This window comes from Oryx dammah, unplaced genomic scaffold (assembly GCF_014754425.2).
Source record: "Oryx dammah isolate SB20612 unplaced genomic scaffold, SCBI_Odam_1.1 HiC_scaffold_12, whole genome shotgun sequence".
NCBI classification, from domain to species: domain Eukaryota; kingdom Metazoa; phylum Chordata; class Mammalia; order Artiodactyla; family Bovidae; genus Oryx; species Oryx dammah.
The window spans coordinates 70,212,375-70,233,819 of NW_024070196.1; the positions used below are offsets into that span (position 1 = coordinate 70,212,375).

Sequence of the window (21,445 nt, forward strand, 5' to 3'; positions counted from 1 at the left end):
AGAGGGACAGACACCGTGAGGCCTCTGCTCTGCAGCCCTGCAGCCTCACCTCTCAATTCACCCATCTCGGGAGATGCTGTTGAGGATTTCAGCGCCAGAGAGCGTTGGCGCCTTCAGGGTGCTTCCAGAGATGGCCGTTGACACGGGCTTGACCCAGCAGGATGAGAGCCCGGAGCAGGCCCTGTGCTCCGCACGCTGTGGTGTGCAGCGTGCACATGTCCAATGCGTGTGCCTGTGTGCGTCCGGGTCCCTGCAGGAAGCTCTGTGAGGTGGCTCCGGGCTGGGTCCCAGGTGTGGCACCAGGCGCCCGTGCTTGCGGCCACCTGGCGGGCTTGGCCATGGGTCCTGTCCCCTCTGAGGGAGTGGGCTGAGGGCAGGAGGCTGCAGGGCTAGTTGGGGCTGGGCCGAGGGCAGCTGGAGTCTCAGGTGGGCAGTGGGGAGGCCCCTGCAGGCCGAGGGTGCTGGGTGTGTGTGTCTCCCTGGTGGGGGGTCGCTGCCCGCAGGGTCCAGGGAGTAGGCCTGACAGAGCGGCCCGGCCCTGGAATGGACTGGCCAGGCCCCTCGCTGTCTCCTGACGTCCTCCGTGTCACCTCAGAGTCCCGGAGCGGGCGGGGGCCTTGGGGTGGGCCCTCCAGGCAGCCTGTGGCCTTGCCTTCTGGGCGAAGCTCAGCCGGGACTGGGGTGTGGGCGTCAGGAGGGCGGGGCCGCTGGGCTGCGGGGTGCCTGTGGGCCCACGTGCAGCAGGAGCCCCGGGGTTGGTGAGCCACGCAGGTCCTTGGGGAGCCCCGCAGCATCCATCGTCACTGCCACGCCGCCATCCCCCACCTGTCTTGTGTACACCTGTGCCCGTCCCCGCGGTCCCCCACGCTGCTTCCACCAGCATTGCCCGTGCCGCCCCTAACCCTGAGCGCACCGCCCTGGCCATCCCGCTTGCGCTGCCCCGGCTCGCTTCAGGGACCAAGCTGACGCGTGCTGCCCCTCAGTCCAGCTCCCTGCTGCCCGTGGCCAGGGCGCCTCTGCGTCGCCGTGCTGTGTTTGGAGAGTGTATGTCTGACGCACTTGGCTTCCGTCCCAGCTCCAGCCAGATGCACCGCAGCCCCGGCCTCCTTGCACCACCCGCCTGCCTGCCAGGCCCCTCCGTCTGGACTCTTGTCGCTTTGTTGCTTTTCCCTTAAAAAGATTGCAAAGGCGGCAGACTCTCGCGTGGTCTCCGAAGGACAGGGCCCCGGGCATGTCCGGGGGGGACAGGGCGGCGTCCTCAAGAACAGATGGACGCAGGGCAGGCTGTGTTCTGGGCACAGCCCTGCCCATGGTGCCCGGGTGCTCCTGCATCCCCACAGGGCAGGCCCAGCGTCAGGCCAGGGTGGGGAGGCGGGAGAGGGCCAGGCCATGAGCCTCTCCGTCTCCTCCCAGCGTCAGGCCAGGGTGGGGAGGCGGGAGAGGGCCGGCAATGAGCCTCCTCTTCCTCCCCTCCCTGGTCCTCAAGCTGTAGCTCTTCGTGGTGTCTGGGGAGGGCCTAGTGGGTGCTCAGCCTGGGAGAGGGCGCCGTTGGGAGAGCCTAGAGGAGGTCTTGGTTGGGTCTGTGTGTCCCTGGGGTGGCGCTTGGTTTCCCAAGGGAGCGTCATGAGCTGCCTCTGGGGTTTGGTGGGTCAAGAGGACTTCCTGGAGGAGGGCCATTTCAGGCAAGGGACCGTGGGAGCAAAGACATGGTGTTCAGACGCTGAGTGACCAGGTGGGAGAAGAGAGACCCTGAGGGGAGGCTGCTGCTGCCTTTCTTGGGAGTGTGGAGTGGGTTCCTGGTGTTTCTTCTCTGGGGCATCTGTCCAGTCTGCTGGGCCTGTAGCGGGGGGCACTTGGTGGCCATCGGCCCGACTGGGGCAGACCTTGCCAGTGTAAAGACTTCTGAAAACATTGACTGCACTCAGGCTGACTTTTCTTAGAACCTGTTGTTTTCTGGCCAGCGGAACAGGGGTCACCCTGTTGGGGTTCAGCAGCCGGAGTGGCCACGGTTCTGACCACACGGGCATATGGTTCTTTCCTTGAGCCTTCACATAGCCGAGCTAATAGACTGGATGGCTGTGGGCCGTTTCTAGTCATCCTGCCGGAGCAAACGGAGAAGACACAGCAGGGATTGCACGTCTTGTCACCAGAGCTCTTTTGGGCTGGCCTGGGAGTCCTCAGAGTCCAGGTGGTGTGGGCTGAGTCAGACCTGCCTGAGGAGAGCCCCAGGGGACGGCCCGCCCTAAGTCAGCGGGCCGGGCCCTACTCCCTGCTCCTCCAGCTCTGTCCCTTGCCCTGGGCCTTGGGCGCCTCTGGAGGTGGGGGAGGGGTGCCTGGGAGGTGGGTAGTCCCCAGGGTCCACCGTGTGCCTTTCCCTGGAAGGCCCTGCCGTCCAGCCCTGTGGGTCTCCCAGCTCTCTGCTGGGTCTGGCCCTGCCTTAGGACTGGGGCCTGGAAGCCCCCAGCACAACCCATGCAAAGGCCTCACGGGGGCTTGACTGGCTTCTTAGTGTGAAACCTTGCTTGCTTCGTAGTACTGAAAATCAGGATCGTTTTCAGCAGCCTCACGCTGACCTCTTAGACACACACGGAAGATAGGAAAGACCTGTCCCAGGGCCCTTAGCTCCCATTGGTGGCCATCTTTGCAGCGACACACGTGTCCTCTGGTTCCCGGGCATGAGCACTCACACGCTCTTGCTCCCCAGGGCCCCTCTTCCCTAGAGCTGCAGGGTGCTGTCTGACGGTGGCCCTGCAGGCTTCAGGCCCTTGCCCTGTCCCTGCTGAGCTGCAGCCTCTCGTGATGGTCGTGTTATCTCTCCGATCGGTTTATTCACAAGTCTTTTTACAGAGTAACTTAGCATCTGCACTGAAGTCTGTCCTCGGGTGACACGGTCCCACGGTGTGGGCGGCGCGCCCCTCCCCCTGTCAGGCTCCTGCCTTGAGCATGGTCAGCACACGCTGCGTGACTGCAGCTCTTCTGTGGACAGTGACAGTTTAGGGAAAGTGAGCGTGGAGAGGAGGGGCAGGGCGTCTCTGACATGGCCGTGCCGATTGCTTTGTTTCTTGACAGTGCTCTTTTTGCTTGTGTGTGTGTGTGTGTCTTAGACTTCTCGTGGACTCGGGATAGCACATGTAGGACAGAAGACACTGGAGGGAGTGAGGCTCACGCCCAGAACGGGCTTCGCTCTGTGCTCCCAGGCGCCAGGCGGGGGCAGAGGTAGACGAGGCGGGGGCCGGGCCCTGCCGTTGCCGGGCCTCCTCGGGGCCCCACGCCCCGGATTCCAGTTCCCCTACACTGCCTTCTGCTCAGGGCTGGCTGGTCGGCCGGAAGGCTTCTCAGGGTCCATCTCTGCCTGCCACTCACTTTGTGCCTCTGTGTGCCCCTCAGGAGGGTTCCTCTGCATCCTCACCCCTCTCCCTTCAGCAGAGGTCTTGTCCTGGAGTCGGCACCTGCCGGCCTGGGCTGGGCGCTGCTGGTCCTCTGTGGTCTGGGTGCCGCTGCACAGCCAGAGGGCTGGGTCCCTGCATCTTGGGGTGGGAGCGCTGGGGCCCGGGGCCTTGCCCAGGGCAGGTGTTTCCCGCGGGGCTTCACCTGCCCTGTGCGGCCTGGTGCCTTTGGCTTTGCTCCCTTGGGGAAAAGGTCCCGCCAGGGCTTCACACCCTTCCCCCAGCTGTTGCCCGCACCTTGTGGGTGAGCCCAGGTGTCTGCACTGTCACTGCAGACCCACCACACGTTGGCTAACGGCGTTGGCCAAGCCCTGACCCTCGGCCACGTGTGCCTGTTATGGTGGGAACGCCCTGCGGTGGGCCACTACCGCGCGTCTCCTCCCAGCCCCACATTCCGACGGATCACACTGGCAACTTACGGTCAGCCGCGGCGGGAGCGTTCGTGATGTGGGAGCCAGGGCTGTTATAAGCGCAGGCTTGTCCCCCAGAGCCCACTGTCAGACACGCACCAGAGCACCGCTCTCCGGGGAAGGAAGCCCCGGGAGACTGGTGCCTTGGGGGGGCTCGTTGCCTCCAGGGTGGCGGGCTGGGCAGTGAGCAGTGGCTGCGGGGGGCTCCCGGGGAGGCCCCTCTGGGCCCCGCTGTGCGGCTCACCCATCGCTACTCTACTCCTCCCCAGAGCGCAGCCAGGACAGCACAGCCGTGGCGCTCTCAGACTCGAGCTCCACCCAGGACTTCTTCAGTGAGCCCGCCAGCTCCCAGGAGGGCTCCCGGAGGCCCTACGCAGAGAAGAGGCCGCCCGCTCCTGGCTCCCAACCAGGACTGCCTGGTAAAGAGCTTCCGGCGGCTACAGAGGAGAGAGGTACGGAGCCTTGACTCGGCGCGGCTGGTCGGCCAGGCGTCCTGGGAGTAGCCTGGCCTCTGCCCTGGTGCCTCCGCCATTCCCCGGGACCGCGGTCAGCCGAGTCACTCACAGGCCGGGCCTCGGTGCTTCTCCCGAAGGGTGGGAATGACCCCAGGCCTGCTTGCAGGTCGTGGAGTTCAGTGCAGCGTCTCAGGAAGGTGCATGACGCTCAGTGAGCGCTGGTGACGCTGTCCTTGTCAGACCCCCGGGCTGGTGCAGATGGCCACACGGTGTCCCGTGCATCACACGTGCGTGCTTTTTGGTCTGAACCCCCCTGCCTTTCTTGGCCGGGCCCTGATCTGGCCCTGGGGTCTGCCCAGCTCCCCGCTCCTGCGATCCCCAGGCCCCACTGGAAGCCAGTGGTCAGCCCCACTTCTGGCCTTGCTGGGAGGCTGCAGGCAGGCGAGCAGTCCTGGCCGTACTCTGAGGCCAAGGCTGGTTGGCCAGCCATGGATTTTGAAAGCGTTTCCACGCTGGCCCGGCTGGGGCTCACAGCTGTTTGGCAGATAGCAGCAGCAACAGCCAAGCCTCCTAGCATCCCTGGGAAAAGCACTGGCTGTTCCCATTTACTAGACAAGTACCTGAGATCCAGAGAGCGAGTCTGCACCCTTATCTGCCCCCCATGCTGCCTGTCTGGTGGGAGGCTGGTAACCTGTCCCCGGAGTCCAGGCCTGGCTCCAGAGTCGCCACACAGGCCCTGGATGGGACAGTCTGGGCTCAGGGGCTCACATGTGGGTGTGGCCATGTAGCCAGAGCTGTGCGTGCTAGGGAGGCCCCCAGCTGTCTGCTCCCTGCCACCTGTCCCTCACCCCTGTGGATCAGAAAAGGTGTCCCCCAAAGGGTCACGGACGGGGCATTGATCGGGGGCGGTGGATGTACTGGGTTGGCACAGAGTTCCTCTGGTCTTTCCCTAAGATGGAGAGGGAGGCTGGGGTGGGGGGCGCCGAGCCTGGAGCAGGTGCTGCCCTGGGTGGGGGCGCCTCGCCTGCCCTCTGTGGACCGTGTCTCGTGCCCCTGCACTGCCTGGAGGTGGACAGCCTGCGCCCCATCTGCAGGGGCACCCTGTGCCCCGCTCGCAGCCCCACCTCTGCTGCGCACTAGCTGGATGGCCTATGTTGTCGAGGAGGAGACGGGAGCCCACGGAGGCCTCAGTGGGGCCCTGGGGGCGGAGCCCCCCTGCTGCGGGGTTGCCCCTGTCCCACCGTGCGGCTGTCACGAGGCGCTTCCGTCGCCGGTGCCGCCGGCCGCGGGGAGGGCTCTAGAGCCGAGGTGACGGTCTCCTTGTTCTCAACGCAGGGAGAGCCGAGGAGTCCTCGGAGAGCAGCGAAGGCTCCCGGGCCACAGAGCAGGGCAGCCAGAAGCCTGCTGCCGACCCCCCGGGCCCCACTGGCGGCCCCACCAAGCCCCAGACGCCTGGGCCGGCCCCGGGGGATGGGAGGAAGCGGGCAGACGCGCCCGGGGAGCCGCTGGCCTTCCCGCAGGGGCTGCCCACCGGGGCGGAGGAGCAGCGGCAGTTCCTCACGGAGCAGTGTGTGGCCTCACTGCACCTCTGCCTCGGCCGCTTCCCACAGCACTACAAGAGCCTCTACCGGCTGGCCTTCCTCTACACGCACAGCAGGACCCACCGGGTGAGCGCCTGCGGCGGCCGGGGCTCGCGTGGGCGGGGCTGCTGGGAGGGGGCGCGGCTCGCAGGGGGCGGGGCGGCTGGGAGGGGGCGCGGCTCGCGTGGGCGGGGCGGCTGGGAGGGGGCGTGGTTCGCGTGGACTTCCTGGCCTTGGCGGCCTCCTCCAGCTCGGCGGGCAGACCGTGTAGACTCCGCAGCGGGGCCCCGGACGTAGGGGCTCCCGCGCTTCCCCAGGCCTCTCTTGCGGGCGCTTAGTGTTGGTGGGGGGGTCGGGTCCGTCTGCGTCCTTTTCTGGGCTCCCGACTCGCCCGGAGGAGCTGGGGAGACAGCCCCCCCAGAGCTGCATTCACATGGGGCAGATCTGCAGTACACTAGTGAGTCAATGAGGCGAGTCCCGTTGTGATGGGTCCCACAGGGAAAGTAGTGGGGTCCAGGCAGGCTGGGGTGCTGCTAAGGCTGGAGGAAGGCACCGCTCTCGGAGCCCGAGGGTGGAGGAGCCGTGGCGGCTGGCGGGGGGGGAGCGCGTTGCCCAGGCAGGCAAGGGGCTGGCGGGGTGGCCCCGAGGTCCGGCTGTGCCCTCCACTCTTGTCTGGCTCCCCCGCTTAGTAAGGCCTGGGCTCAGGAGCCACTCCCCCCAGAGGCCCGTGCTGGAGGCCTGAAGAGACAGGGAGGGCAGACAGCCTGAGACGGAGCTGGCTGTGGCAGGAAGCCCCCTGACGGCTGCTGCGGGGGCGTGGCGCGGTGCGGAGTGGCCGTGCATGCGGCAGGCTGGCTCCCCAGGGCAGGGCACACGGGCACTGCAGCCTGGCGGGGGCTGCGGGCTGTCCGGCTTTCCTGGCCCCTTCTGTGCGTCCCCGCCCACCTGGCTGCGTCCGGCCATGCCCGGGCCTTCTGTACCCAGCAGACCTGCGTTTGAATGAAGCCCCTCAGGAGCAGTCTGTGGGGCCTGCGAGTGCTCTCCCCTCCTCCAGAAGCAGAGCTGAGGTGGGACTTGGGGGGTGAGATACCCTGAGAATGGAGGGGCGGTCACCGGCTGCTGGAGGGAAAGCAGGGCTGCATCGCAGGCCCCAGGGGGCCCCGGGCACCTCTGCACTCCCACAAATGGCTTTAGCCTGGGCCTGGGGTTGGGCTGCGTGGGCTCTTCAGCCTGTGTCCTTGCTGGGAGGGTTTTCGAAAAGTGGGAAACCGCACTTATGTCAGCTAGAGAACGCGGGGGCGCTGTCCACGGTTCTGCTGGTGTGAGACAAAGGCCCCCTGCGTGTTTATCTGCTTGCATGACAGTGACCGTCGGGGGTCACGTTCTCTCTGCTCGAGGTCAGGCAGCCCGGCTCCCGGGGCCCAGCCGTCTCCACCGCGCCTCCCCCTGCGCTGCTCACTGCTGGCCCTGTGCTCTTCTGCAAATTAGCCCAGGTCGTTTGGGTCCCCTGTGCTGGGCTGATGGGCTGGGGGCCCTGTGGGGTGGGCGTGGGCCCAGCGGCAGGGACGAGGCCGCCTAGCTGTCTGTTCTGCGGGGCCACACCGCACGTCTGCGGCTCCTCGGTCCCTGCGTGTCCCGCCTGATGGCCTGCTTCCCCAAGATGGAGTTCCCTTTCTGCAGCAGCCAGGGGCCCAGCAGGCTGCTATTTGCTCTGCACAGAGGCCTTGCTGGGTGCCTCGTGGGCTGAGTGCTGGGCCCAGTTGGGCAGCCTGCCATCCTGGGGCCCGGCCAGAGCTCTTGGTGGCCTGTCTCTGACCAGCGGTGACCACTTCCCACGCAGCTGTTGGGTAACAGACGCTTCCTGCTGTGCAGGCTCAGCAGCAGTCTGTTTCCTTGTCAAGTCTGCCTGGGCGTGGCGGTGGCATCTCCGTGCTCCCCCCTTATGGCTCTGTGGCTGCCCAGGGCAGAGCGGCCCCAGCAGAGCTAGCCTCAGACCCCTCAGGTCCTGCCCAAGGGCCCCACCCGAGGCCCACAGCCCGTCTCCTCTGTGTTGGCACCGCCTGGGGTTGCGGCCCTCCTATCCCTTCTATAGTCGTCCGCCCCTGGGGACCCTTGACATCCCCCAAGGCTGCCCTCCAGCCCAGGGTCAGCTCTGCTGTACACCAGACTCCCGCCTTGGGCCCCCCAAGGTAAGGCCCCTGCCGGCCCGCCGTGGGGGGCATGCCTGAGGACACAGGCCCCCACGTGCTCCCATACCTCGGGGAAGGCCACCGCGCCCGAGTCCCGTGCTTGCCGCTCTGTGATTCTCCAAGGGCTTGGTCTTGGCAGGAGTTTGAGTCCTAGGCTGTGGCATTACTCAAAACTGTGGTTCCCACTGTCCACATGGGCCACTCAGAGGCCTTTTAGCACAGGGGCCCTGGAGCTCGCTGGAGAGTGACTCTGCGTGGCTCCACCAGCCTGCTGCCTCTGGCTCACCTGGGGAACCAGCGACCCTACCTGCTGCGAGGGATCAGGACTGAGTGGGTTACAGTGTGCTCCTGGAGCCAGACAGTCTTGGAGAAGGACAGACCTGGAAAACTCACATGTCCCGGTGTCAGAGCTCACTGCAAATCTCCAGTAATCAAAGCAGGGTGGAATATTATTCAGCCTTAAAAAGAAAGGACATTCTGATGCCTGCTCCAACACGGATGTCCTCAGTGAAATTATTCAGACACAAAGAAAGAACAAATCCAGTAGTACTCCACACACGTGTGGTCCCAGGAGCTGCTGTTGAATGGGGCCGGGGTTCAGACTGGAAAGGTGAAGAGCCCCAGTGGGGCTCGAGACAGTTGCACAGCGGTATGAGCGCACGGCACTGTGAGCTGCTCACAAGACGGCGGCTCATCTGGCAGAGTTTACGTTGTGCGTCACGTCACAGCCGAAAGGAGAGCCGGCGTGGCACCGCGCTCGGGGCCGGTCACCCGCCAGCTCAGGCGGGTCGGGAGCCCAGCGCCTAACGGGCGCGTGTGTGGCCACTAGAGTTTCCGCGGGCCGCCACTGTCCTCTCGTGGCAAAAGAGGACAGTATCCCCTCAGCAGACGGTATGGGATAACTGGGCAGCCAGAGCAAGGCTGGAGGCCTGCCTGTGCGCTCAGTCGTGTCTGGCTCCTTGCGACCCTGTGGACTGCAGCGCGCCAGGCCTCCCTATCCACCACCAACTCCCAGAGTTTGCTCAAACTCACTTCCATGGAGTAGGTGATGCCATCACAGTGTATACAGAAATTAACTTGAAATGGATTGAAGACCTCAATTTCAGAGCTGAAACTACAAGATGTCTAGAAGAAAGCAAGCATGTAAATCTTAGGTGGTCTCGGATTAGGCGATGATTCCATAGATAGAACGCTAAAAGCACGGGTGAGCAAAAATGGGTCAGTAAGCCAGACACGATCGAAATGGAGAACTTCTGTGCTTCAGAGGACACTGCCAAAGTGAGAAGAGGACCGGCAGGGTGGGAGAGAGGCGTGCAGACCACGCATCTGCCAAGAGGCTTGTATCCAGAAGACACGAAGAGCTCTTACAACTCGTTAATTAAAACCCAACCCAACTTGAAAGCGGGCAAAGGGCCTGAATAGACATCTCTCCAAGAAGACACACACAGGGCCAGCAGCAGCAGAAGAGACACCCCACGCGATGACCTGTGAGGGAGACGCAGCCCAAGCCACACCAGGACACCGGTGCCCGCGGGCGCCCAGGTGCTGCCCGCCTGGAGGCGCCCGCGGGCCCCACAGAGCTGCCGGGCCAGAGGCCACGAGCAATGTGCTTCCCCGGGCGGGCTTCCTGCTTCTCCCCCGTGTGGCGCGGAATCGCCGCGCCAGGCTGCTCTTGCCATCCTCTGCCTGCTCTGGCCCTCCCGGGTCACGGATGTCTGGAGAGAAAAAAGCCAAGCCTGGGCCAGGCATGGAGATGGCCGGGCCCCTCCCTGCACCCCACCCAGAAGCAGGGGCTCATCTGGGCCTCCCGGTGAGGACAGAGAGAGGAGGGCCTGCCTGGCCCGGCCCTGCCCGTGCTCCACCGCGGGGCCTTCCCTGCGAGCCCCAGCCTTCCTGAGCCTTGCCTGCTTTGGAGGTCCTCCCCTCTGGGCCGTGGCAGCTCCCTGACAGCAGCTCCCACCAGCCTGTCACCAGGAGGTGATGTCCAGTGACAGAGGGTGAGGCTGGCAGAGGGGCCTGAGCCATGTGAGGTGAGGGAGGGGCCTCAGCCCCCCCCGAGCACAGGCCAGCCCTCACCCTCAGGTTCAGCTGGTGCAGCCCGCGCGGGTCCTCGGGGGCAGGGTGGGGCCCGAGGCCTCTCTGCTCCAGGTGTGTGAGGACAGGCAAGTTCATGCTGCCCGCCAGGTAGGGTCGTGCGACCGGCTTTGTGAGCCCTGAGGCAACCCCACACCGAGGGAACTCAGGGGAGACACTGGCGTCACGCCCGCCCCAGCCTCCTGCCTCCCAGGGACGCCTCCCTGCGAGCTTGGCAGGGGGGAGGGCGGGGCAGGACGGAGGCTCCAGTCGCCAAGGTCAGGGCAGGCCAGCTCCTGGGAGGAGGAGTGCATGTGCAGACAGCGGCTTTCCTGTTGGCATCCTGGCCCGAGGAGTGGCCCAGTGGCCACCACCATCCTCCACGTGGGCAGCGGAGGTCTGGAGAGGGTGGTCTAGTCCCCACGACTGCAGGGTGCCCCCACACGGACTAGCACGGGCGTGTACCTCTGCCAGCAGACCCGGGCACCCGCAAGCCTGTTTGAGGGGCAGCGGGGTGTTTCTAACAGCTCCCAGGAGCTGTCTGGGGGAGGCTGATGGACCAGCCCAGTCTGCGCTCCCCTCGAGGGCCTGGTGTTCAGGCCTCACCCTCCCTGCTTCCACCAAGAGGTACCATGGCCAGAGAGCAGCGGCCTGAGCCGTGGACAGAGCCCCTCCCACCAACTCGCTTCCCCTGGCGTCCTGTAGCGCTGGCTCCCCCAGGCTCAGGGCTGTCACCCACAGCCTGACAAGTCCGCCTGGACCCTTTGGGCTGCTGGGGGCTCCGGCCGACCGTGGGGTGCTGGGTCCCTGCAGCATCTTGCGCATCTGGGCAGGGCCAGGCATCCCTGTCTGTGCCCTCCCCAGGCAGTCTGTGGCCGCGCTCTCCTAGCTCAGCTGTGCAGGGCGCGAGACCAGCTCGGAAATGCACCCGCGGCTGGGCGATCAAGCCAGGGCCGTGAGCGCCACAGGACGGCTGTCTGCGGGCACTGCTGCTTGGCTGGCGCAGCCTGGAAGGAGGGGACCGCCCCCCTCCCCGTGGGTGCCCGGCGCTGCCCACACACTCACTCCCAACCTACTTCTTGCTTCCCCAGAACCTCCGGTGGGCCCGCGACGTGTTGCTAGGCAGTGGTGTCCCGTGGCAACAGCTGCAGCACATGCCGGCACAGGGGCTTTTCTGCGAGAGGAACAAGACCAATTTCTTCAACGTGAGTGCCGTGCCTTGTTGATTTCCGCAGCTGCGGGCTGCCGGCGCCCGTCACGGGTGGCGGGCGTGGGAAATGACCCTGGGGTGGGCGGGAGGGCGGCGTCCTTGGAGGCCTTGTGGGGTGGTGCAGGCGAGAGCGTGCCAGGCTGGGGAGCGGGCCCTGCTTGCCGAGAGGCTCCTGGCAGGTGGCTGCCCCTCCTGGCACCTGTGGGAGAGGCCTGCGGAGCTTGGCAGGGCTCCAGGGCCGCGCAGGGGGCTCCGTGAGAGGGGCCCCAGGCCTGCGCCCTGCTCCCCCTGAGGGGGCCTAGGCACCAGGGTTGGCTGGGGCCGTGCTGCTGCAGAGAAAGCGAGTGTGGCCAGTGCTGGGCTCTGAGTGCCCTCTGGTGCTCCACGCAGGGTGGGGTCCCACGCCTGGGGCCCTGGGAGCTCGCGGCTGGCCCCCTGGCTGGGCCTTGCTGCCTCGCTCTGCTGGCACAGAGACCGCTGGTCTGCGCTCTCGCCACCTCACCTCTGGGTCCCCGGCCTGCCCCCCTGTCCTCGGGGGTGCTTTGGCATGTTGCACAGATCCTCAGAGCTTTGCTTTCTCTTGTGTTTTCCTCGGTTCCCTGTACACCTTGGGAAAGCAGATGGCAGGACTGGCCTGGGCCGGAGCAGGGCGGGGCGGGTCTTGGGTCTAGAAGGCTGCGGCAGACGCTGGCTCTTGAGCTAAGAGGCGGCCAGGTGTGGGCGTCTGGGTCCACAGCGCCTCCCCTCCTACTCAGGCGTGACCAGGGGTCAAGCAGGGCTCTGGAGCTGGGAGCATGTCCCTGCCAGCCTCCCTGGGAGTGTTCCACAGGCAGGTGGGGGACTGAACCCAGAGTCAGTCTGGGTGGAACCGGGAGTTTGCAGTGCACGAGGGCCTCCCTCCCACCCGGATGCCCAGGCCGCAGCCACTGCCCCTCGTCACGTGGGTGTCCTTCCATGGCCTGCCCACTGCGGAGCCCGCTGACGGGCCTGGGGGGTCAGGACAACCCCTCTTCTCCCTCCCAATGCGCTGGGGTTGCCGCCTTGGCCTGGTGTGGGGTGGAGGCCTGGGGGCTGGCCCTGAGGAGGTGCTGGCAGGGCCGTCATGGCCCCCTCGTCCTCGTGGCTGGGGCCGGGAGACCGACCTCCCGCTTGTCACAGGCAGTGTCCGACAGCCATGGAGCTGCGTGGGGCCACGCTGTGGCTGCCAACAGCTGAGTCACACGGCCGAGCCCAGCCACACCCCCAGCCCCAGGCGCCCTGCCCTCCGCAGCGGCATCGTGGGGAGCAGCCGCAGCTCCTTCCAAGCGTTCGTGTGCAGAATCAGGCCTGCCGTCCACCTTTAGAAGACACGCCTGTGTGTCTGGGGGCGGGGGGGTGTGTTTTGGTGGTGGTGTTTTGACCCTGAGTCTTGGGGACGTTCCCCGAGGGCTGCAGGCCACCCATGGCCGTGTGTGCATGCTGGCTGCGGAGCTGGGGGCCCAACACTACGCGCCCCTGGTGCAGCCCCGCCCAGGCACGGGTAGGAGGGCGGCCAGGGAATAGGTGGCACCAGGCCCTCCTTGGGGTGTGAGGAGGCCGGGGGCCCGCCGTAGAGACCACGTGCAGCGTCTGAGGGAGAGGCATGGACTCGGCGCGTGTCCAGACCCCCGCCCCCCGCCCCCATCCTGACCGAGGCCCCGGCTCCCACCCACCCCTCCACTGCCCTGTGAAGTCCCATCTGTGGACTGAGCCCAGGTGGGCTGGGTCTCGGCCCAGGCTTGTCTCTGTGGCAGCCATGGCCTTAGCACCCCCCACCCCCGACAGCAGCCTGGCCGGCCTTCGGCAGAGCAGACCCAGGGCTGCTGCGCGGCTCCGGCTGAGGCCGCGGCCCTGTCCGCCTGGCACGACCTGGCCTGGGCCCCAGGGAGGGACAGGCAGACAGCATGTGGCCGCATGACTCGATGGTGGCGCCTCAGGACGACCGTGCAGGGGGCGGGGAACCCAGCGTGGGCACACAGGCCGGCAGGAGGCAGTGAGGCGGGGCTGGGCCTGCGGGTGGTGCCCTCCTGAGCCAGTGCCAGCCTTGAGGGGCCGCAGAGCAGACCAGGGCTCAGAGGCCGGGGGTGCGGCTCTGAGGCCCAGAAGCTTCCAGGGCTTCTCGGGCAGGCGTGTGCGCGTCGGGTGGTAGGCCTGTGATGGCTGGAGCTGTCCAGGGCGCACCTCTCCCCCCGCCAGTCGATCCAGAAACATTCCCATGGTAACGAAACCAGAGACGGCGCTCCTTTCTTCCCCAAAACGCTCACTGATTTTAGCAAGCAGGTTCTTTTCCTGTTGCAACCCAGTTTCCAGGCTAAGTGACAGAAGCGACTGGAGCGCCCCAGTGGGCACCCTTCCCGTGCTCTGGGCTGTGCTGGCAGTGGGGCAGGGACCCAAATGGGAGGGAGCGGAGCAGAGGCGTGGGCCACCCCTGCCCTCGGGCCTGCCCCACCTCAGGCTGCAGGGACCCGCAGCACCCGGGCCGGTCCCTTGGCCTGGCGGGCTGGGCTCCCACCACTACACTGCACACAAGGCCCACACCCGGCACAGCGCTGCCCCTGGCAGGCGATCACGACAGGTGGGTGGGAGCCCTCGGCACGCCCTGGGCCCTGAAGACTGGAAGGTGGCCTGTTCAGGGCTTGACGGTGGGTGCAGTGGGGGGCCTGGTACCAGATGGGCCTGGCTAGAGGGTGGAGGCCTTGCCAGGCTCAGGTGGGGCAGCCTGAGATGCGAACAGCGCCGTCCACATGCACCCCTGGGCCCGCCAGTGCGGCCTGGAGCCTGTGCCTGCCACCCCCCCACGGTCAGAGGCTGCTGCTCTTCTGCTGGTGCGGCAGCACGCCTGACCCATCTGCCCTGCCGCCCGGGCTCTCAGAACCAAAGCGACTTGCATCTCGGCCTGCCCGTGGGGTGCCCAGGGCGACAGGGGCCCCTTCCCATGCCCTGGCCTGTCCCTTTGCCCCAGGGGCCTTGGCACACTCGGCAGGCACCACGCCTGGGGTCCTGTCTGTCCCAGCTCCACGCTGCTTAAAATGACAGGAGAAAAGGTCATCAGGAGTCGTCTCTGTCGTGACATGTCTGTGCCCTGGAGCCGAGTGCTCCCTGAGGCCCTGGTGGGAGGAAGGCCCCTGCTCGGGAGCCCGCAGGGAGCACCTGCCGGACAGGCGGAGCAGGAAGAGGAGTCCCTCCGTCCCTGGCGCCCGCGCTTCTCGGCAGATGTCCGTCCCACCCTGACCGCCTCCAGTGGTGGGTGACAGGATCCGCCAGCCCCACCCAGCTACAGAGGCAGGTGCCAGGCCCAGCTCCCAGCCAGGGGCCCCTGAGGTCAGAGACGGTGCCCAGCGTGCAGGCCAGGCCTCGGCCAGCACCCGCTCCCCCTGTGCTGGCTAGATGCGGCCTCCAGGGCTCAGAGCTCCCCGGCAGTCCCTGGTGGGCAAACGTGACCCCCTCCTACCCTTGAGAGCCCCGGGGGTCTCTGCCAGAGCTGGCCGCAACAGCAGGCTCGGCCGCCCTCCTCCTGCCCTCCCTGCTACATGCCTAGGGGCTGGTGGGCAGCCCCGCATCTCAGGCTCGCATCCACCCCTGCCGCTGAGTCACCGCACCGCCCCCGACAGCAGCCCCAAACGCAGGCCCTTCTCAGGCTCAGCCCAGGGAAGAGAAGAGGCGCTGCTCTGCACATGCCGCATGTTCCCGCCCCTCCCCCCGCGCCGGCCGCCCGCTGGGGCTGGGGCCAGGCTGGGGCCAGGCCGGTCCGGAGAGGACGCCGCCGCTGGCAGCAGCCCATGGCTTGTCTGAGGCTGGGCCCGCCACGTCCGTGTCCCTTGGCTCGGCCGGCTGTGACCAGTCCCTCTGCCCACACCTCGAGGCGCGTATCGCCGAGTGTGGCGCTGACTCGTGCCAGGCCAGGGCCAGCTAGGCTGAGAGAGATCCCGGGCCCCAGGCCCACGCACGCCGGGACAGGCAGTCCCATCTCACGGCGGCGCCAGCAGGGGAGGCGCCCAGGCCGGGGCTCCACTCCCAGTCGGGCTGGAGGAGGGACGGGGGCTTCGCGCTGTCTCATGCCGAAGCGTGGCTGGTGGGAGGGTGAGACTGGTGCTGGCCCCACGCTGAGGTCGGCCCGCTGGCGATGAGGGGCACGCGTGGCCTGGGCAGGAGACCACGGCTTCCCTGGGCACGGGCCTGAGGGCACACGGCCTCAGGAGGCAGGTGTGTCCCTCCCCACAGCCTGCACCGCTCCCTGAGCCGCTGGAAGGGAGGCGGGGGGCCCCAAGCGCAGCAGCACCGTCCTGACATCGGGGTGAAGGACCCCGGTCAGGCCAGAAGGGACTAGGGTACACGAAAGAAGGGGGCGTTCAAACCGAGGATGCCCCAGCCCGGGCTGTAGTACGGGTCCATCCGCCACGGTGTTATTTTTAGCGTTGTTGAAATGATCGATGGGCTGGCTGCAGAAGCAGAGTAAACAAAAGAGTCACTTCAAGTTCTCCAGGGAAAAAAGGCCCAGTTTTTAAGAGCCTTTAAAAGGTTAGCAAACTTGTGATTTCTTAGCTGCGCCGAGGTCTCCTTCCTTCCCATGGCCCCGGCTCTGCAAGCTTGGCGGACTTTGTGGCCTTTTCGCGCTGGGCCTGGTTCGGTCTCGAGCAGATACCTAAGGCCTTCAGGTGCACAGGACGTCCGGGCCCCACGCAGACAGGAGCACGGTGGTCGTAGATACCTGCACGGCGGGGCTGGGAGACCCCACTCCGGGTGGGCTGCCCCCACCTGCATGCTTGCCTGGCCCCTGGAGACCAGTGTGGGCTCACTGTAGTGCCCCCTGCCAGGATGCTCGGGCAGAAACAGGCAGCGGGGGGCTTTAGCCCCTGGCATCCTTGAGCCCACTGTGACGGCCCACCAGGGTGGGTGCGGGACGCAGCCCGGGGCCCACGTCCTGCGGGCAGCCTCCACGCCAGGGTTTCTGGCCAGCCGAGGCCAGCAGCCGGGAGCTTGCCGTCACCTTCCTGAGAGCAGTCTCCAGCAGGGACACCTTTCCTACAGCGAGTCCTTCCTCAGAAGCCGGCTCCCGGGACCAGTGGCCCCGCTGAGGCTTTCTGAGGCAGGCACGTAGCAGGCTCAGCTCCGTCCCCTGGGATGCCTCCCTGGGCCAGGCGCCGTCTGGAGGACCGCAGGGGGGCAACTTCCGGAGGAGGCCCAGGGTTTGGAGCTGCTCAGACCAATGATGGAGAGGGCCGGGGGTGGGGTGTGTCTGCTGGAGCCGCGGGAGCAGGACTAGGGCGGCGGTGCCGCAGGGACCTGTCCTCGGGGAGGGAGGCAGGGCTGCTCCAGTCTGCTTGGTCCTCTGGGCCCACAGGGCACCCAGCTCACTCCAGATCCAGGCCCTCCCCGTGGCACCCAGCCTGTGGGCGGGTAGTGGCCTGTGAGCCCCGGCGCAGGGTATGCAGATCCCTCAGGGTGTGGAGCCGACACGCTGTTGTTCCCTGAGCTCAGGAGTGTCCTGCGTGGTGGCCACTAGGGCTGGGCCTGCGGGCCACCTCCCTTGCCGTGCTGGTTGCCCTGTGAGACCTGAGTCCACGCACTGCTCCTTGTGGACGCCCCGTCCATGCCAGGCCCGACCTCAGGCCTCCTGTGCGCCCGCAGGGGGCTCAGCACGTCGCCCTGCCCGTGGGTTCACCCTGTTGTTGACTTCCAGGCCCAAACCCTCTGAGCTCAGTTTCCCCATGTCCAAAGGCCGGCCAGCTGGATGAGGTCAGTGGTTTTCCAGCCCTTTTTCCAAAAGCGCCTTCTCACAAACCCGTTGGCAAACACGAAAGGGCAGCAGCTCCCAGAGTCAGGAAGGGCTGGGCCCACCTGCTCCGGCCGCTCACTCCCTGGAGGAGGGGGCCTGGGCCCGGGGGAGATCCGGGGTCCCCGCCCCGCCATCTCTTTGCCCGCCAGCCAGGGCTTCCCCGCTCAGGTGCCAGGCTCCCTTTTCGTTCCACTTTTCCTACTTGGAAAGTTTGGCCGAGTGGGTTCTGAGAGAGTGGCATGGAGTCTGAAATCCAAACCAGAGCTGCAAGCTCTAGGGGGCCCCGCCTGGTTTCCAGGGCGACAGGCTACGGCCCCCACACGCCCCTGGGGGTGGAGCACAGGCCTCACTGGCCTGGCCAGGGACACACACACACACGCGTGCGCGGCCTCATCCCCAGCCAGCCCCGGGCCTGCCCCATACCTGGCCCCAGGTGCAGCTGACGGTTTTGGACAAGCTGGTCAGCACTGGTTAGACTCAGCTTCTTGTCTGCAAGTGGGCCTTCCCAGACCCACCTCAGGACGTTATCGAGGACCACGTGTGTCTTGGGGCCACCGCGTCCAGGAGAGGGTGCAGGAAGGCCCCGCGGGTGGGGGCAGCCACAGCTGGGATAGGGACCTTGTGGAGCAGAGTTCACCAGCTCACTGGGAGGGGGAGCAGGGGCTCAGGGCCAGTTGGGAAGGATGTTGCAGGAACGTGGTTGATTAAAAACAAATTCTGACCCCTGATCACACGTAGGAAGTTGGAAACGAGGGTACGCCAGAGCAGGTAGAGCTTCCCCAGCAGGCCCAGCCCGCCACCAGGCTGGCACAGGGTTGGGCTCCGTCCCCCGGCCCCAGCCCCGGCCCCAGCAGCACTGGCCTGGGCTTCATTTCCAGCAAGAGGCCCAGCTGGCCCTCCTCAGGTGGGCTGGGGCACCCTGGGCTCCAGAACCCCCGTCGGTGGGGATGACGCTGCACACCTGTGGGGGGCGGGGCGGGCTCTGCGAGCCGAGTCTGTTCCCCTCCGGCCATTCTGCAGGAGATGCTGGCTGTGTCTGTGGTCCGTGCTCGATCCCTGGCACCCACGGTGCAGAGGACCCCGTGTCAGTCGTCCAGGAGAGACACCAGGCACGGGCCGAGACACAGACGCCCCCAAGCCCACGCAGGCCTGTTAGGAACCGGGGTCAGCGGGTGGAGGGGTTGGCCTAGTTTTCTCCGTGTGCGTGTCAGACATGGCTTTTCTAGGATGTGGCCCTTCCTGAGATGAAACGGGGCGGCTCAGCAGTCCCCCAGAGACAACCGCTCTTGTTCCCAAGCCCCTGACATGGGGCGGGTGCAGAGGAGCCGAGCCCTAGCACCCTCTCGTTCCACAGAGGCCCTGGTGAGCCCTGGCCAGGTCACCGAGACCTCCGAGCCTGCCAGCCCCTTGCTCCAGGCTGCCTGCCCCCCAGGCCCCTGGCATTCCGCCCACGTGGGCCCCCAACCGTCCCCCCTCCATGTGGGGGGTCCTCAGCCATCGGCACCCAGCCCGGACGCCTGTCCCTTCTTCCTGAAGCCCCTCCGGCCCCCACCCCATCCTGGACTCACCAGGTCAGCCGAGCTGGCCGTGGCCATGGCTAAGCCTGCCCACAGCAGCCTTGGCACCCACGGGCAGGCCTGCAGGTCAGGCCCTGGTGGGCGTGCTTGTCCCCGCGGAGCTGAGTGCGGCTACTGGCACAGCCATCTGCTGAGGTGGATCCCACCCCAGACCACGGGGACAGGGTCGTCCTTGCACACGGCCCTCCATTTCCCCGGGCAGGCCCCCGTTCACGCCTGTGTCCTCACTCGTGGGTCAGACAGGCAGAGCAGCTGGATTCAGTGCTGCCCGCGACCCTCTGCAGAGCACAGTCCGAGCTGTTCCCGAGCGCCAGAGGCTCTAGTGGGAACACGGTGGGGCAGCAGCTGGGGTCTGTGCGCCCAGGGGCGAAGGCGAGTGCCTTTCCCAGCCACTGGGGGAAGGAGAGGGCTGGTGCGCTCCCAGAAGAGAGGCTGCCCGGGCGCACGACAGTCGGAGCCGGCACCCCACACTGGGGAGGTCCGCGCCTGCACACCAGCTGGTAGTGTGAAGGTTCGGCACTGAGAGTGTGGGCTGTGAGCTCCAAGACGCATTCCTGCCACCTTGGGCAGCACCGGACGCAGCCCTAGGAAGACGGGGGTTAGGTCGGGGGAAAGGGCTGGGTTAACGGCCCGCAGGGAGGAACCAGGAGCAGTCTGCAGGCCTGCGTCAGCTCAGGTCCTACAGGGTGGCTGCGCGGGGCCCCGGGCCACGTGGTCCCTGTGGTCAGCACGGCCAGGGCGCCTGGGCAGCAGCCAGCCCTGAGTCTGGGGGTGCGGGCCTCAGGCATGTGTGGCAAAGCACAGGTGCGTGTTTCCAGGAGGGGGTGGCCACTGGAGAGGCCTGTGCTGCCCAGTGAGCACAAGGGATCCAGAGAGGTGCGAGCAGGCCTGCTGTGTGCCCCGCCGGGCGCAGGCCTGGGGCTTGCCCGTGTTTGTCTGGGTTCCACACCCCAGGCCACCACACGCCTCTTGGCCTTGGAGTCTTCCTTTCCATTCGCACACAGATGACAGTCTCCACCCCAAGGCCTCTGTTCGTTCTCTGCTGCTCGTTTGACAGAGACACCTGGAAACTCCTGGACTTTGCCTCTGATCCTCTCCAGGCTTCTGTCTGTCTCGTCAGGCGTTACTCACGCAGACAGGCCAGAGTTGTTCAGTCTCACCTCCTGTCGCTCCCTCTGGCTTTGGTGGCCACCTCTGGGCTCCCAGCCCCCACAGGGGTGCAAATGCTTCACCCAAGAGGTGGTGGGGAGCAGAGAGCGAGCAGGGATGGCCAGGTGGGGCTGCACGAGCACAGCTGGTGGCCCGAGCTCCCGGCAGGTGACAAAACGAGTGTGGACAAGGCATGGCTGTTGCGACCTGAGGACATGCAGCCCAGGCTCTCTTGGCCTGAGACCCAGCGCCGTGGGCACAGCCTTGAGCTGGCCAGTCTCCCTGCGGGTCTGCGGTCTCTGGGAGACTCCTTCCAATGCCAGGCGGAGTCCTGATCCTCCAGGGGCCTGCCAGACTGCTGCTGTGGCCCGGGAGTGCAAAAGCTGCCGGCTGAAGGCTGGCCTTGGGCCTGTTTGGATCGGGGGCATGTGGCGAGCCTGGGAAAGCTGGTGGGCAGGAGCCAGCCTGGGCAGGACAAGTGGAAGCTACTTGGCTTGGGGGTTGTCACCAGGATGGGCCAGGTGGCCCTGAGGCCTCTGGGTGTCGGTCAGAGGAGAGTAGGTCAGTCGTGGTGCTGCTGGTGTGGGAGCCGGTGCCCAGCCTGGGCTGGGGGCAGCGTTTCTCCATCAGCCTCGTCCCCGTCGCTGCTGCGCCTCTCAGCCAGGGTGGGAGAAGCAACCAGGGCCTGGGGGGTGACTCCACAGGGTCGCTCCGCAGGAAACCGCTGGGGAAGGCGCCATGCGCTCCCTGGGGCTTTGGCTGCCCTGCCAGGAGGGATGCCCACTCTTCACCCCTGAGCAACGTGGAGCTCTGTAGAGGGGTCCTGAGCCTGCCGGGCCTCTTGCCCAGCCCCATTGCTCCCCCTAGTCTCATCTGCTCCTGGGACTCACAGCGCAGCTGGAGAAGCCACCCCTCCCGGCTGGAAAGCCCCTGCAGGGCGCAGTGGTCTCTGTCCTGCCCTCCCTGCTGGAAGATGGTCCTGGGAGAGTCAGCACTCCAGCTCCCACCGGCCCACTGGGTCAGCAAGGACAGGCCCTCCACCCACCCACCCAGGCCTCTGCCCTGCACAGGGTACAGCTCCAGGGGCCCTGGGCACACAGCTGCGCCGGTGCGGGGTGTGGACTGCCTGGCCCGGCGCACCGCGGGCTCCTGTCGCCCTGCCGTCCACCCTCCTGGACGTCCCTGCCCCGCTGGGCCTGGGACGACCGGTCCCACAGCCTCTTGTGGCAAGGGCTATGCCCCCTGCCCCCCGGTACCGCCGGGGGCCCGGCCCGGAATCTGCTCGGATTGGCCGGCCAAGTCAGTCGTGCCGCTGGGCCTGCTTCCAGGCCGAGCAGCGAGCGCCCGCGCCCCGTCCGGCCCCGCCGCCCCGCCCCGGCCCGCCGAGCGAGCCTCCGCGCCGTGGCCCGGCGCCCGCCCTAGCTCCCTGCACAGATGCCACGGCGGAGCCGGCGGGTAGGAACTTGCCTGGGGCGGGCCGCGGCCGCCTCGCCCCTCTGCCGGCGGGCTCCGCGCTCCGGAGCTTCGGCTCAGTCCTCTGGGCCGGCTCGCGCGCCCGACCC

At 66.9% G+C, this 21,445-nt stretch overlaps 1 protein-coding gene across 1 annotated transcript in view; it reads left to right on the forward strand.

The window, feature by feature from the left end:
* CABIN1 (calcineurin binding protein 1) overlaps positions 1–21,445 on the forward strand; it is a 67,645-nt gene that overhangs the window by 32,155 nt on the left and 14,045 nt on the right. Inside the window, exons 26-28 of the mRNA XM_040251187.1 lie at positions 4,126–4,308; positions 5,647–5,978; positions 11,245–11,358. Coding sequence (XP_040107121.1) covers positions 4,126–4,308; positions 5,647–5,978; positions 11,245–11,358 — 629 coding nt within the window. The remainder of the gene's footprint in view (positions 1–4,125; positions 4,309–5,646; positions 5,979–11,244; positions 11,359–21,445) is intronic.